Raw genomic sequence first — 17,337 nt, 5'->3', positions numbered from 1 at the left:
AACCCAGTCAAACTGCATTTCATATTTGGGATACTGTCCAAGCAAAAGTGTGGCTCCAATTCAGTGCTTGAAATTGTGCAGTTACCCCTTCTCCCTGACAACAGAGAATGTTACTCCATCTGTTTCTTTTAAACTATTAACATTGTGGCTAGGCTAAAATTGCTCATTGACATTTTCTTTGCTCTTTCTGGGAATAAAGTGTTCAATACTAGTGTTCAACAAACACCAAGAATAAAGATACTCCTATTGTTGAAAAACATGGGAAAACAGCAATCTGTTACTGCAGACTATAAGGCTAGATAACATTACTTATTAGATTGTGGGTTGTAAAAACATGTAACAAAAAATTAATTTTAGGCCAGTTTCACATAGGTGTATTATGGGCAAATTTATGTGTCCATATAATGGCCAAATGACCAGGCCCAACCTGAGGTTTACAGACAAAATCTGACGGCATCATAGATCACTATGGTGATTTGCCCTTACTTGTAAGACTTCATTGGGTTTAATAAGATGCATTTTAGGAGCACTTACCGCTTATATTTTTAATGTAATGCTTGATGGATCTTATCAAGCCTTAATGTTTGAATCATTTTTTTGCCCTGCGCATGACCACAGTCCTAAAGCTAAACCATCCGGTTAAAGATGACGTCATGTTTGATACCACAAACTGTATAGAAGAGGGGTTGTTAGAAGATATTTGGGCGTAAATGTTTTTTTTATTATTATTATTAATAATAATATTTTTTAATTTTTTATTATTATCTAATCTGGTATTGAATAAGTTTGCCTAAACACTCCAAATGTAGATATTCTGGATGGGATCAATTACATAGTAGCTTACCTTTTAGATACACCAAGAATAAAAATAGCAAGCAAATATTTATAATTTTCTAGTGATCATATGGGCTTTAAAATGGACTTCTGTTTTCCAGACATGCTCTGTATCCATTACAGAGGTCATTGGGCAGGTAGAGGAGGAAGGGTTGTAAATGGTTATTCCTGTGTTTTCTACATACATGTGTCACCTATCTTAGTTCTGCCTGTGATGATAAAAAAGTGTAGTCCTGACTGTCACGATTCGGCTGGCAGGAGGTGGATCCTCTGTGCCAGAGAGGGATTGGCGTGGACCGTGCTAGTGGACCGGTTCTAAGTTACTACTGGTATTCACCAGAGCCCGCCGCAAAGCGGGATGGTCTTGCAGCGGCGGTAGTAACCAGGTCGTATCCACTAGCAACGGCTCAACCTCTCTGACTGCTGAAGATAGGCGCGGTACAAGGGAGTAGACAAGAGCAAGGTCGGACGTAGCAGAAGGTCGGGGCAGGCAGCAAGGATCGTAGTCAGGGGCAACGGCAGGAGGTCTGGAACACAGGCTAGGAACACACAAGGAAACGCTTTCACTGGCACAATGGCAACAAGATCCGGCGAGGGAGTGCAGGGGAAGTGAGGTAAACATAGGGAGTGCACAGGTGAACACACTAATTAGAACAACTGCGCCAATCAGTGGCGCAGTGGCCCTTTAAATCGCAGAGACCCGGCGCGCGCGCGCCCTAGGGAGCGGGGCCGCGCGCGCCGGGACAGGACCGACGGAGAGCGAGTCAGGTACGGGAGCCAGGGTGCGCATCGCGAGCGGGCGCCACCCGCATCGCGAATCGCATCCCGGCTGGAGGCGGTATCGCAGCGCACCCGGTCAGTGGATCTGACCGGGGCGCTGCAGTAGCGAGGATGTGGCGAGCGCTCCGGGGAGGAGCGGGGACCAGGAGCGCTCGGCGTAACAGTACCCCCCCCCTTGGGTCTCCCCCTCTTCTTGGAGCCTGAGAACCTGAGGACCAGACTTTTGTCTAGGATGTTGTCCTCAGGTTCCCAGGATCTCTCTTCAGGACCACAGCCCTCCCAATCGACCAAAAAATTTTTTTTCCCTCTGACCGTCTTGGAGGCCAGTATCTCCTTTACGGAGAAGATGTCAGAGGAACCGGAAACAGAAGTGGGAGAAACAAGTTTGGGAGAGAAACGGTTGATGATGAGTGGTTTAAGAAGAGAGACATGAAAGGCATTAGGAATACGAAGAGAAGGAGGAAGAAGAAGTTTGTAAGAGACAGGATTAATTTGGCACAAGATTTTGAAAGGACCAAGATAGCGTGGTCCCAGTTTGTAGCTGGGGACACGGAAGCGGACATATTTAGCGGAGAGCCATACCTTGTCTCCGGGAGAAAAAATGGGGGGAGCTCTTCTTTTCTTATCGGCAAACTTTTTCATGCGAGATGAAGCCTGTAAAAGAGAATTTTGGGTCTCTTTCCATATGGTGGAAAGATCACGAGTCACTTCATCCACAGCGGGCAAACCAGAGGGCAAGGGAGTAGGGAGGGGGGAAGAGGGTGACGGCCGTACACCACGAAAAATGGGGATTTAGAAGAAGATTCAGAGACTCTGAAGTTGTACGAGAATTCGGCCCATGGTAGAAGATCTGCCCAGTCATCCTGGCGGGAGGAAACAAAATGCCGTAAATAGTCACCCAGGACCTGGTTAATTCTTTCTACTTGCCCATTGGATTGAGGATGATAAGCAGAAGAGAAGTTTAATTTAATCTTGAGTTGTTTACAGAGAGCCCTCCAGAATTTTGACACGAATTGGACGCCTCTATCCGAGACGATCTGCGTGGGCAAACCGTGAAGACGAAAAATGTGTACAAAAAATTGTTTTGCCAACTGAGGCGCTGAAGGAAGACCAGGAAGAGGAATAAAATGTGCCATCTAGGAGAATCGATCAACGACCACCCAAACAACAGTGTTGCCACGGGATGGGGGTAAGTCTGTAATAAAGTCCATACCAATCAGAGACCAAGGCTGTTCGGGGACAGGCAGAGGATGAAGGAGACCAGCAGGCTTCTGGTGAGGAGTCTTATCCCGGGCACAGACAGTACAGGCCCGCACAAAATCAATAACATCCGTCTCCAGAGTCGGCCACCAATAGAAGCGAGAGATGAGTTGCAAAGACTTTTTGATGCCCGCATGGCCAGCGAGGTGGGAGGAGTGACCCCATTTGAGAATCCCGAGACGTTGGCGTGGAGAAACGAAGGTCTTCCCTGGAGGAGTTTGCCTGATGGAGGCTGGAGAAGTGGAGATCAGACAGTCAGGAGGAATGATGTGTTGCGGAGAGACCTCTACTTCCGAAGCATCCGAGGAACGAGAGAGAGCATCGGCCCTAATGTTCTTGTCGGCAGGGCGAAAATGAATTTCAAAGTTAAAACGGGCAAAGAACAAAGACCACCTGGCCTGGCGAGAATTCAGCCGTTGGGCAGACTGGAGATAGGAGAGATTCTTGTGGTCGGTGTAAATGATAACTGGAAATTTTGATCCCTCCAGCAGATGCCTCCATTCCTCAAGTGCCAATTTAATGGCCAGTAGTTCTCGATCCCCGATGGAGTAGTTCCTCTCCGCCGGAGAGAAGGTCCTAGAAAAAAACCCACAAGTAACAGCATGCCCGGAAGAATTTTTTTGTAGAAGGACCGCTCCAGCTCCCACTGAGGAGGCATCAACCTCCAATAGGAAGGGTTTAGATGGGTCAGGTCTGGAGAGCACGGGAGCAGAAGAAAAGGCAGACTTGAGCCGTTTAAAGGCGTCTTCCGCTTGAGGAGACCAGGACTTAGGATTGGCATTCTTCTTGGTTAAAGCCACGATAGGAGCCACAATAGTGGAAAAATGAGGAATAAATTGTCTGTAATAATTGGCGAACCCCAAAAAACGTTGGATAGCACGGAGTCCGGAGGGGCGTGGCCAATCTAAGACGGCAGAGAGTTTATCTGGGTCCATTTGTAGTCCCTGGCCAGAAACCAAGTATCCTAGGAAAGGAAGAGATTGACATTCAAACAGACATTTCTCCATTTTGGCATAAAGTTGATTGTCTCGAAGTCTCTGAAGAACCATGCGGACATGCTGGCGGTGTTCCTCTAAGTTGGCAGAAAAAATCAGAATATCGTCCAGATACACAACAACACAGGAATATAAGAGATCACGAAAAATGTCATTAACAAAGTCTTGGAAGACGGCAGGGGCGTTGCACAGGCCAAAGGGCATGACCAGATACTCAAAGTGTCCATCTCTAGTGTTAAATGCAGTTTTCCATTCGTCCCCCTCCCTGATGCGGATGAGATTATAAGCACCTCTTAAGTCCAGTTTGGTAAAGATGTGGGCACCTTGAAGGCGATCAAAGAGTTCTGAGATAAGAGGTAGGGGGTAGCGGTTCTTTACCGTGATTTTATTAAGTCCGCGGTAATCAATGCAAGGACGTAGGGAGCCATCTTTTTTGGACACAAAGAAAAATCCAGCTCCGGCAGGAGAGGAGGATTTGCGGATAAACCCCTTTTTTAAATTTTCCTGGATGTATTCAGACATAGCAAGAGTCTCTGGGGCGGACAGAGGATAAATTCTGCCCCGGGGTGGAGTAGTGCCCGGGAGGAGGTCAATAGGACAGTCATAAGGCCTGTGAGGAGGTAAAGTCTCAGCTTGTTTTTTGCAAAATACGTCAGCATAGTCCATATAAGCCTTAGGGAGACCGGTTACAGGGGGAACCACAGGGTCACGGCAGGGAGTACTGGGAGCCGGTTTAAGACAGTCCTTGAAACAAGAAGTACCCCAGCTCTTGATCTCTCCTGTGGACCAATCAAGGGTTGGGGAATGGCGTTGAAGCCACGGTAGTCCAAGGAGAATTTCGGACGTGCAATTGGAGAGGACCAAAAACTCAATTTTTTCGTGATGAGGTCCGATGCACATTAGGAGGGGCTCCGTGCGGTAACGTACGGTACAGTCCAATCTTTCATTGTTAACACAATTGATGTAGAGGGGTCTGGCGAGACTGGTCACCGGGATGTTGAACCTGTTGATGAGAGAGGCCAAAATAAAATTTCCTGCAGATCCGGAATCCAAGAAGGCCATGGTAGAGAAGGAGAAGGTAGAGGCAGATATCCGCACAGGCACAGTAAGGCGTGGAGAAGCAGAGTTGACATCAAGAACTGTCTCACCTTTGTGCGGAGTCAGCGTACGTCTTTCCAGGCGGGGAGGACGGATAGGACAATCCTTCAGGAAGTGTTCGGTACCGGCACAGTACAGGCAAAGATTCTCCATGCGGCGTCGTGTCCTCTCTTGAGGTGTCAAGCGAGACCGGTCAACTTGCATAGCCTCCACGGCGGAAGGCACAGGAACGGATTGCAGAGGACCAGAGGAGAGAGGAGCCGGGGAGAAAAAACGCCTCGTGCGAACAAAGTCCATATCCTGGCGGAGCTCCTGACGCCTTTCGGAAAAACGCATGTCAATGCGAGTGGCTAGATGAATGAATTCATGCAGGTTAGCAGGAATTTCTCGTGCGGCCAGAACATCTTTAATGTTGCTGGATAGGCCTTTTTTAAAGGTCGCGCAGAGGGCCTCATTATTCCAGGATAATTCGGAAGCAAGAGTACGGAATTGTATGGCGTACTCGCCAACGGAAGAATTACCCTGGACCAGGTTCAGCAGGGCAGTCTCAGCAGAAGAGGCTCGGGCAGGTTCCTCAAAGACACTTCGAATTTCCGAGAAGAAGGAGTGTACAGAGGCAGTGACGGGGTCATTGCGGTCCCAGAGCGGTGTGGCCCATGACAGAGCTTTCCCAGACAGAAGGCTGACTACGAAAGCCACCTTAGACCTTTCAGTAGGAAACTGGTCCGACATCATCTCCAAGTGCAGGGAACATTGTGAAAGAAAGCCACGGCAAAACTTAGAGTCCCCATCAAATTTATCCGGCAAGGATAGTCGTAGGCCGGAAGCGGCCACTCGCTGCGGAGGAGGTGCAGGAGCAGGCGGAGGAGATGGTGGTGAAGCTGTGGTAGTAGCTGCTGTAGCATCACGGTCAGTTGAGACAGCTGGTGGCCTTGTTGCGCTATCTGTTGCGACTGCTGGGCGACCACCGTGGTGAGGTCGGCGACAACTGGTAGTGGAACTTCAGCGGGATCCATGGCCGGATCTACTGTCACGATTCGGCTGGCAGGAGGTGGATCCTCTGTGCCAGAGAGGGATTGGCGTGGACCGTGCTAGTGGACCGGTTCTAAGTTACTACTGGTATTCACCAGAGCCCGCCGCAAAGCGGGATGGTCTTGCAGCGGCGGTAGTAACCAGGTCGTATCCACTAGCAACGGCTCAACCTCTCTGACTGCTGAAGATAGGCGCGGTACAAGGGAGTAGACAAGAGCAAGGTCGGACGTAGCAGAAGGTCGGGGCAGGCAGCAAGGATCGTAGTCAGGGGCAACGGCAGGAGGTCTGGAACACAGGCTAGGAACACACAAGGAAACGCTTTCACTGGCACAATGGCAACAAGATCCGGCGAGGGAGTGCAGGGGAAGTGAGGTAAACATAGGGAGTGCACAGGTGAACACACTAATTAGAACAACTGCGCCAATCAGTGGCGCAGTGGCCCTTTAAATCGCAGAGACCCGGCGCGCGCGCGCCCTAGGGAGCGGGGCCGCGCGCGCCGGGACAGGACCGACGGAGAGCGAGTCAGGTACGGGAGCCGGGGTGCGCATCGCGAGCGGGCGCCACCCGCATCGCGAATCGCATCCCGGCTGGAGGCGGTATCGCAGCGCACCCGGTCAGTGGATATGACCGGGGCGCTGCAGTAGCGAGGATGTGGCGAGCGCTCCGGGGAGGAGCGGGGACCCGGAGCGCTCGGCGTAACACTGACCACTATAGATCTACAGAATGAGAAATTTAAAGTTTTTTTTTATTAATTTTTTAATTTTTTTTAAAATAAACTGGTGCCAGAAAGTTAAACAGATTTGTAAATTAGTTCTATTAAAAAATATTAATCCTTCCAGTACTTATCAGCTGCTGAATACTACAGAGGAAATTATTTTCCTTTTGGAACACAGTGCTCTCTGCTGACATCTCTGTCCATTTTAAGAATAGAAGAAAATCCCCATAGCAAACATATGCTGCTCTGGACAGTTCCTAAAGTGGACAGATATGTCAACAGAGAGCACTGTGCTCGTGATGTCAGCAGAGAGCACTGTGTTCCAAAAAGAAAATAATTTCCTCATTAGTATTCAGCAGCTAATAAGTACTGGAAGGATTAATATATATCTTTTTTTAATAGAACTAATTTACAAATCTGTTTACCTTTCTGGCACCAGTTGATTAAAAAAAACTCTTTAACTCTTGTTAGATCATAAAAAATCATTTCTCCAGCATCTTCTGTCTTAAGACTTATACTGTTAACACCATAGCTCTAGGAAACGAATTTGTAAATTGCCATGATTTCTGAAAAATCCAGATTCATACTTTCTTTTGCGTAATCTGTTGTTGTTTTTTTTTTTTATATGTAATATGTTTTATAAAAACTATAACAGCATTAGATACTAATAATAAAAATAATTTTGAAACTTTCTTAGGAAAATGTTGATGAATAGCAGTCCTTTAGTATCTAAGGTATAGTGGCCGGAGGCCAGCAAGTAATTGAAAATCAAACATGCGGGCCAAAACTGTCCACTTACTCACTGATGGATAAGAGACATAAAATGAACAATAAGAAGGACATAGTTTGCAGTGTAGTTTATAAATGGGAACATTTTGTTCATTTTTTCATTATACCAATTTCTTGTGAAACAGAGACCAAAAATATAGACAAGATGTAGACATGATACAATAGAGAAACTAATATGCATAAAGCTAAGTCCCTTTCTCATTTAGTAGGTTAGGTGTCACTGCCACTAACAGGATGCGTTTTATCTTCAACCAGACTGATATAGAACACATTAAATCTAATATATTTCTTATTGCATACTGTATACTCACAGAAAATAAGAACAGCCACCATAGCAGCACATTGGGGGAAATGTATCAAAACCAAGGCAGAAGAAAGTGAACCAGTTGCTCATAGTAACCAAGGAGATTGCTTAATTTTTTAAAATTAAAGAAGCAATCTGGTTGATATGGACAACTAGTCAACTTTTACTCTGCACAGGTTTTGTTAAATCTCCCCCATTGTCCTAGCCATCTGAAACAGGCCATAGAATAGATAATTCTTCTGTCCACTTACAAATATGGTTGTTCAAGAAGACATACCATTTCACAAGTGTTGTGAGGGTTAAGGAACCACCCACTGCCTAATGAGTAATGGACATTCAAAGACTTCAGATGGCTCCACTATCAATATTCATTGATAGACTTTAGGTAACTCCATAAGGTACTGTACATTCAACAGTCAGTGTTGACACAGTCAACACTGCCTGAGTGAGCATGGCAGACAAATATTAAACCTAGGGTATGAGAAGATGGTGCAAGAGCTACGCTAACTCGTGATAACTCGTCAATGTTTTAGTGTGGTAATATGTCAAAAGCATCCATAAAAAATTCAATGGCAAAGCCAACAAGCTACATTTTTTAAATAATTTTTTGCAGAAAAGTTATTTTAGACACAATGGGGGTTATTTATCAATAATGGTCTTGGCTAGATCATTTTTTTTGTTTGTCTAGATGTGTTTGCTTTCTACCCCGCTTTCAGATCATGTCTTACCTGCTTCTAACGTTTTTTTCTGGCATTTTTGCATTTGAGTGGAAATTGCCTTTTTGGGTACCAAAAAAAAAAAAAAGAAAAAAAAAGGATGCAGAGGGATGGGAAAAAATGTATTTAACAACATTTTTATTTTTTATAACAAATTTTTATACATTTTTAATAGTGTGTATCACTTTATTTCTCTCTGTTTTTTTATATTTATTTTAGGTAGTACTACTACTCCCAGCATGGAACAGACTGATCCATGATGGGAGTGGTAGTATCTGTACTAATAGACATATCGCCCCGGGTGTCACTCCTGACACCCGATGCGATCATCCATAATATAGCAGAGATGTGGAGCAGCTCTATACAGCGCTCACATCTCTACTCTGTACTCCGGCCGACCAGTGATGTGAATAGAACATCACTCATTCATATTTTCCGCCCAGAGTGGGGGCTGGCCGGATGGTTGCAGCTAATCACAGCTCTCAGAAGGAAATATGAATGAGTGATGTTCTTTCTAGTCATATCACTGGCTGTAGTATAGTGCAGAGATGCAGAGCGCATGAGAAAGCCGCTCTGCATCTCTGCAATGGAAAGGACTATCACAGGTACTACTACTCCTAGCATGCAGCACACTCTGCTCCATGCCGGGAGCTGTAGTACCTGCATTAATGGACAGATCGCAGCTAGTGTAACTTCTGACACCTGTTGCGATCTGTCTATTAATACAGGTACTACAGCTCCCAGCATGGAGAAGAGTGTGCTCCATGTTGGGAGTAGTAGTACCTGCAGTTAAGGAAAGAACACAGCGGATGCCACTCCTTACACCTGCTGTGATCCTCCTGTATAATGTATAGATGCGGGCGGCCGGTCCCTTTCACTGACGTATATATTCACCTATTCATATTTCCCACAGAGAGTTGTGATTGGCTGGAACCACCTGGCCAATCACAGCTCTCTGCGGAAAATATGAATAGGTGTATATATATACGACAGTGCTGGGGGACCATAGTAGAGAGGCCAGCCCCATCTTTAAATTATACAGAAGAATAGCAACGGACCCTGGACGATCTGTTAATTAGGACAGGTACTATTACTCCCATCATAGGACAGTGTGTTCCATGCTGAGAGTAGTATTACTACCTAAAAAAAAATTAAAAATAAAGAAAAAAAAGTGAAAAACACACACACACAAAATGTTATTATTGTTGGCTACATTTTTAGTGCCCTGCCCACACACATAAATTGATCCCTGTTTAAAAATTTATAAACATTTAGATATTTATAAGAGAAATTTAGTTAAATGCAATTTTTTTTCATCCCTACTATATCTTTTTTTTTTTTTTTTTTTTTAATGGTAAAATGTTTAATGTTAATTTAATGTTGTTTTTTTTTTGCAAACAGACAGAAGTAGTAATTTTTTTTAGACCTGGTCGGGAGGTGGTCTAGATTTGCGGGTTTTTTTGCACCATTTGCGGAAAGATTTGTGCAAAAATTAAAAACATGCAGAAAATAAATACAGACCACTGCATTTGTCACTTCAAAAACTGGATCTAGCATGATCAAAAGGTCAAAATGACGTAATTTAAAACTTGTAAAAAAAAACTGCAAATAGCGCAAAATTTGACAAAATTCGCAGATGTAGACCAATAAAAGGAATAGAACACAATGATAAATAACCCCCAGAGTACTTTTAGAGAAAAAAAAAACTGCACAAGCATTATCACAATATAACAGCTTTCTTTTTTGCATCCTAAGAGTGCAGCATACCTGTACTTATAGCACCTGGGTTATTTTCTAGCCACGTTGGAATAACAAAACCACTAAACATAGAAAATCCCAGCACAAAGAGATTCCGTGAAGAGTTTAAATCCACATACTTAAAGACAAAAAAAAAGAAAAATTGTAACTCTGATGCATATATTTTTTAATTTGTAGATTCTAACAAAATTCTATCAATCGGTAATATGCATTTTGTTTTATATTGCTCTGAGAGAGGACCTGTGGCCCCTCCTGACCAGATTTAGTAAATACTTGTATACTCTATGTATACTTTTATACCCAATAGTGAACAATCTTTCCTGATAGCTGTGTGTTGGCCATTTCCATGTTATTCTTACTAGAAATGTATGACTAAACAACCAATTGTATGTTACCAGTTGGGGGCGCGTCCTCATACTGTCAGCTTTAATAGTGTTACACATTGTAGTGACTTGGCCTTACCTTGTAATACTCAATTGGTTATATAGTCATACATTTCTAAAAAGAGAGAAATAACAAAACACAGAGGTGTAAAAGAAGATGTCCCCTTCTTGTTTCAAGGGAAATGCAAGGATTTACTAAGTCATGGCATAAGAGGCCACAAGTCCTATTTAATAGCATATACTGCTTCTGAGGCTGTAATCATTTTCCTAAGCATGAAGTCACCACTGTTTACATTATTATTCTTTCAAAATTCTACAGAATAGATAGGAGTACGTTATTAAATAGTTATTAGATATGAAGCTGTATACTGTAAAGGTTCATAGGAGCAGGATATAGACAGAAGACTACATATTCTATTTTCGTAAGGTGGTAAGTATTATAGTGGCAGAATGTACAGGTTTTTATGGCAAAGGGGCCCTGCATAAATTGGCCCCATGTCTTACTTACTAATGGGTAGTAACTTATTGTGCAGGGATTCTTTATCTGAGAGCCTCATCTTATTAAAAAAATAATAATAATCTGGGTAAGGAATCAACTTAAGAATCCTGGAAAAGATATGGAGAGTAATAAAAAACCTGAAATCTTCCTCTTTCTTTAGTTGTGTGGTGGTGTCAACCTATATCAGAAGAGGCCTTATCTTCATATTTATTCTGGGGCCTGCTTTCCTCAATGGACACTTCTGTTCATATTTCACTAAAATTCCTTATCTTTAAGAAGTAACTGGATATGAATTTAGAATATGGAAAACAAATTGGGGCTCAGTTTTTAAGAGTATACAACATATTCATTGAGAAGAAAACAGTCATCAGTGTCACCGCACTAACCTGTTGGTACAGGTGTGTAGTGGGGGTGACAGCGATGACAACCATAGTTACCTGTCCCCATTCCGTGGTACCGTTGTCCTGCTGTCTTGCTCTGTATATTTTATTCTGGCGGTGGACTTGGGGCATGGGTGGAACTTCCTGATGTTACTGCTGCTGTTTCCCCAAGCCTGCTCGCAGCGGAGCCCAGCAAGAAACAGCAGCGGTGATGTCAGAAAGCTCTGCCCAAAACCTGCTGCTGGAATGGAAGGTACAGAGCAAGATAGCAGGACAATAGGACCATGGAACAGGGACAGGTAAGTATAGTTATCCTCAGTTTCACCCGCACTACCTGCCTGAACCAAAAGATTAGTGCAGGCAACACTGATGACAGATTTCCTATAATTCCCTAATCAGCAACATCTCAAAACATCATGATGTCTCACAATACATTGATAAATATGGTGAGTTCAAGCCCCTAAATCTTCTTCTATGTGTACTGTAGTATTAGAAAACACTAAATATTATACAAGTCCTATTACTATGAAACAAAATTAACAAATTAATACACAGATATACTTAAATATTGGACAGACAAGATCACCTGAAGATTTGAAATGCCCACTGCTGCAATCATACCAAACATCACCATGAACATCCCTCCAATAACTGGCTCTGGAATCGTTATAAAGATAGCTCCAAATTTTCCAAAGAGACCTAATATAATTAAAAGGATACCTGCTGTCTGCATTACTAAGCGGCTTCCAACCTAGAAAAATACGGATAACAGATGTATTAGGCTTTCCTCAGACAAGGTTTTCTGCACCAAATGCTACAAAATGTGCCTAGAACAGTATGTAAACATGACAACAGCTGCCTATAGGGCAGTGTGGGGTAGATTCTCTAATAAAGAATATAGAAAAGGAATGCTGCTGTGATACTTTAAACAGGTGTCTATCACACCTTATTTGCTTCTAAAAATGTCTATGAAAATGCCTTAACAGTTTAACTTAAAAGTGTTTATTGAGATACTGTATGTAGTACTGTGCAAATGGTTTAGGCATATGTGGAATAAATGCTGAAAAGTTATGGAGGCAGTAATGCATAATAGAGGCAGGGAGCTGGCTCACCCACCTCCCCTGCCTCCTCCATGTTGTCGGCCTGCCCTGCCCCATCATTAATATGCTAATGAATGTCATGGCTCCACTCACCAGCAGAAATCATTAGCATAGTGATGATGGGGGTGGGGAGGACAGAGAATATTGAGGAGGCAGGGGAGCTGGGAGAGCCGGGTCCCTTCCTCCATTGCACGCTGGAGCGCAATGCAGCAGGAAAATTACAGTGCCATAACTCAGGAAATACTCAACAGATTAAAGTAAGTGACCCCTCTTTGTAAAGCTGTTCACCCAAACTGTAGCCCAGTTTATTGAGTTTAGTGTGGGTAAACAGGGTGTTAGATTCTCTTTAAGCCTTAACTTATCAGCTGCTATATGCTCCAGAGAAAGTTGTGTCATTCTTTTCAGTCTGATCAAGGTACTCTCTGTTGCCATTTCTGATAAAAACGAATAAATAGGGAAGAAGCCTGGATACCAGTGCTTGTTCTTCACAAATCATTTTGATCACTAAATTATCTTAAAAAAAAAAAAATGTATTTACCTTTGTAATCCCTAATGCTGCAATATTTTGGCTGTATGAGGTAGTTCCATTTCCTGTTCCCCAAATACCAGCTAAAAGACATCCTATTCCTTCCATTCCAATACCACGATTTAAAGCATGTATTGGGGGGTTTGATGCACCTGATAATTTTGCACATGTATAATAATCCCCAATTGATTCCACAGTAGAAGAAAGTATCCCTGACATCATCCCCAATACAGAGGAAAGGCTTATGGTGGGCCAGCCCCACTGACCTGAAAGACATTTAATGTGGTTCAGTACTTTACATATTGTCATAATATTCATTCAAACATTTCAGAAGATTAGGTCTACAAGAACCCTTAAAGGGGTTATCCAGAAAAAAACTTTTTTTTTATATATATCAACTGGCTCCAGAAAGTTAAACAGATTTGTAAATTACTTCTATTGCAAAATCTTAATCCTTTCAGTACTTATGAGCTTCTGAAGTTAAGGTTGTTCTTTTCTGTCTAAGTGCTCTCTGATGACACGTGTCTCGGGAACCGCCCAGTTTAGAAGATGTTTGCTATGGGGATTTGCTTCTAAACTGGGCATTTCCCGAGACAGGTGTAATCAGAGAGGACTTAGACAGAAAAGAACAACCTTAACTTCAGAAGCTCATAAGTACTGAAAGGATTAAGATTTTTTAATAGAAGTAATTTACAAATCTTTTTAACTTTCTGGAGCCAGTTGATATATAAAAAATATTTTTTTCCTGGAATACCCCTTTAAAATCTTAGCCAGAAGTATATTTGAACACACAGTGAGATGGACTCTCATTAACCTGATTCATTACCATAAAAACATACATAAAACTGTTCTTATTAACCTAAATTACATATATGTATGTGTATATGTATGGAAACATTTACTGAAAATTTGTTAAACGTAATGGAGAATTCTACGGTATAAGTATATGGGGAAAACAAGATAAAAATAAATAAATAAATAGTTTAAATGTCATTTTAGAAAATGGTCAATTCCTTTAAAAACAACATATTTCCTTTTGAATTACTGCTAACTTCTAGCCACAATGTGGGACATTTATCAAGGAATTTAGAGCTCTTTTTTTGCTTACAAAAGTCGCACAAAAAGTCGCATTAGCACCTTAGCAATTTTTTGTGCGACTTTTGGCTGTAAGCAAAAAGCTACAAAAGAGGGTACCAAAGTAAATTTTATTTTTTACTTTGCAGTGGTCAGGGATTTATCAAGTGCCAAAGTCGCACAAAAAGTCGCAAGCCCTCCAAAACAGCGTAAATGTAATCCAGCACAGAGCTGGTGTACAAAGCGGCTTTTGTGAGCCGTGATCACGGCTCCAGCGGGAAATATGATATTACAACTGTACACAGGAGCCCAGGCTGGCATCACTCTGCAGCCGCCCGGGCTCCGTCTGATTCTAACCCCGCTACCCTAACATAATGACGGAGACACTGATTTACATCCCTCCTTGTCTCCCACCCACCCGCCCGCGCTGCACATCTCTCATCTGCCTGCTACCTGTTGAAAAACTACAACTCCCAGCATGCCCTTACAGTGAGGGCATGCTGGGAGTTGTAGTCTTGTAGCAGGTAGCGGGCAGGATATGTGCGATGGCCGGGTGGGAGACAAGGGGGGATGTAAATCAGAGTGATGCCAGCCCGGGCTCCTTATAACATACCACAGAGCTGCAGAGTTTCTATATCCCCTACTGTAATTTCAGATTTCCCGCTGGGTCCCGTGGTTGACCGGGACCGAGCAGCCAATCACGGGACCCGACGGGAAATTTGATCTGACAGTAGGGACTGAAAACTCTGCGGCTCCGCTATATGTTATAAGGAGACCGGGCTGGCATCACTCTACAGCCACCCGAGTTCCGTCATATAATACACCCTTGGCGCCATTGTAAGGAGCCCGGGCTAGCCTCACTGCAGCCGCCCGGGACTCCATCTTAAATTTTCCCCTCGGCGCCGTGGTAAGGAGCCCGGGACTCCTGCAGCCGGGTGGGGAGATGCCAACATAAAGTAGACATATTGTATTTGTGAATAAAAATAAAATTTATTGGGAATATCCATTTTCCTTACAAACAGAGAGCTTCAAAGTTAGAAAAATGCAAAATTTCCTAAATTTTCATGAAATTTGGGGATTTTTCACCAAAAAAGGATGCAAGTAATGCCGAAAATTTACAACCAAAATAAAGTAGAATATGTTGCGAAAAAAACAATCTCAGAATCAGAATGATAACTAAAAGCATCCCAGAGTTATTAAAGGGTAGCTCCCACCATCACTTTTTTTTCTTTTTTCTGTCCCTGCCTATTACCCATCTATCCCTAACCCCCTCCCTTCCTTTAATTTTTTTTTTACTTATTAAAAATGCCTTTTTGTCTGCCTGGTAGTGACGTGGTGCCTGCTGGGGCCGACACTTCCGCCCTTAGTTCACCTATACATGGCGCCTCCAGCTGTTTCCCCACTGCAACTCCCAGCTTACCCTGACATCTATTGGCTGTCAGGGCATGCTGGGAGTCGTAGTGGGGAAAACACTGGAGGCATACTGTATAGGTGAACACCATGATGGCCGCACATCCCGCTCCCCGCCGCGCAGCCCGCAACCCCCCCGGCCCCATCGTGCCACTCAACTCCCTCCCCACCCCCCCCCTTAAATCACCTATTCAGTGTTCCTCCAGTTGTTTCCCCACTACAACTCCCAGCTTGCCCTGACATCTATTGGCTGTCAGGGCATGCTGGGAGTTGTAGCGGGGAAACAAATGGAGGCATACTGCATAGCCCGCAACCCCCCTGGCCCCGCTGCGCCGCTCAACCCACTAAAATTTGCAGTTTGATGTGACAGAAAAAGCTGAAGTTTTTGACTTTTTTTCTTTTCTTTTATGTTTACACCGTTCACTGCAGGGGATCATTAACATTACATTTTTATAGTTCGGACATTAACACACGCGAAAATACCAAATATGTTTATGATTTATATATTTTTTATGCTTCTTTGTATTACTATGGGGAAAAGGGGTGGTTTAAAACTTTATTGGGGGAGGGGCTTTTTCAAATTTTTTTCCCTTTTTATTTAAACTTTTTTTTACATTTATTTTACACTTTTTTTTTGTCCCCACAGAAGACTCTGGGAGATGGACAGAGGCAGGTGAGGGGACCTCCGTCCGCCATCTTGGCTGATCTGATTCCCGCGGCAGTGCCGCTGGTGATCAGAGCAGCCATTTTAAGTGTTGCACTGCCACAGATGCCATGATCTGTATTGATCACAGCATCTAAGGGGTTAATGGCAGACATCAGGATGGTCGCTGATGTCTGCCATTACCGGCTGACAGGCGCTTGGACCTGCTGTGAATGAAGCGAGCGCAGCTCTTATGCTCGCGCCACAGCTGCACCATAAATGTATGGTGCTGTGCGCGAAATGACGCTATGCAGCGCTGTACATTTACAGCGCGTGTCCTTAAAGGGGTACTCCGGTGAAAACCTTTTTTCTTTTAAATCAACTGGTGACAGAAAGATAAACATATTTGTAAATTACTTCTATTAAAAAAAGCTTAATCCTTTCTGTACTTATTAGCTGCTGAATACTACAGAGGAAATTCTTTTCTTTTTGGAATGCTCTCTGATGACATCACAAGCACAGTTCTCTCTGCTGACGTTATTATAATAATAATGCTTTATTTATTGTTGTCCTTAGTGGGATTTGAACCCAAGTCCCCAGCACTGCAAGGCAGCAGTGCTAACCTCTGAGCCACCATGCTGCCCTTAGCATACATCTGCTATGCATGGTTGCTAAAATGGACAGAGATGTCAGCAGAGAGCACTGTGCTCGTGATGTCATCAGTGTTCCAAAAAGAAAGGAATTTCCTCTGTAGCATTCAGCAGCTAATAAAATTTACAAAGATGTTTAACTTTCTGCCACCAGTTGATTTAAAAGAAAAAAGGTTTTCACCGGAGTACCCCTTTAAGGGGTTAATATTTCAGAAATGAAAGAGACCACAATGAAGACTTAGATGTCAATTGATAACACACAACTTAAATTATGTATCTATAATTCATCTATAACTTCTCTTGAACTGTCAGTAAACCTGTATGTCACTAACTAATCTTTGCATAACTGTTCCTTATTATTCAAGCAGTAAAAGATGCTAAATAGCCAACC

The 17,337-nt window shown here is 43.3% G+C and overlaps 1 protein-coding gene across 1 annotated transcript in view; it reads right to left on the bottom strand.

Annotated features, from left to right (window-relative positions):
• LOC130369295 (solute carrier family 23 member 2-like) overlaps positions 1–17,337 on the bottom strand; it is a 346,990-nt gene that overhangs the window by 33,505 nt on the left and 296,148 nt on the right. Inside the window, exons 8-10 of the mRNA XM_056574378.1 lie at positions 13,182–13,435; positions 12,130–12,294; positions 10,291–10,399 (exon numbers count right to left, since the gene is read on the bottom strand). Of these exons, the coding sequence (XP_056430353.1) occupies positions 10,291–10,399; positions 12,130–12,294; positions 13,182–13,435 (528 nt within the window). The remainder of the gene's footprint in view (positions 1–10,290; positions 10,400–12,129; positions 12,295–13,181; positions 13,436–17,337) is intronic.

Source organism: Hyla sarda, chromosome 4, assembly GCF_029499605.1.
Source record: "Hyla sarda isolate aHylSar1 chromosome 4, aHylSar1.hap1, whole genome shotgun sequence".
NCBI lineage: Eukaryota > Metazoa > Chordata > Amphibia > Anura > Hylidae > Hyla > Hyla sarda.
Note: the sequence above shows the minus strand (reverse complement) of the source record. Positions and strands in the feature narration are given on the sequence as shown.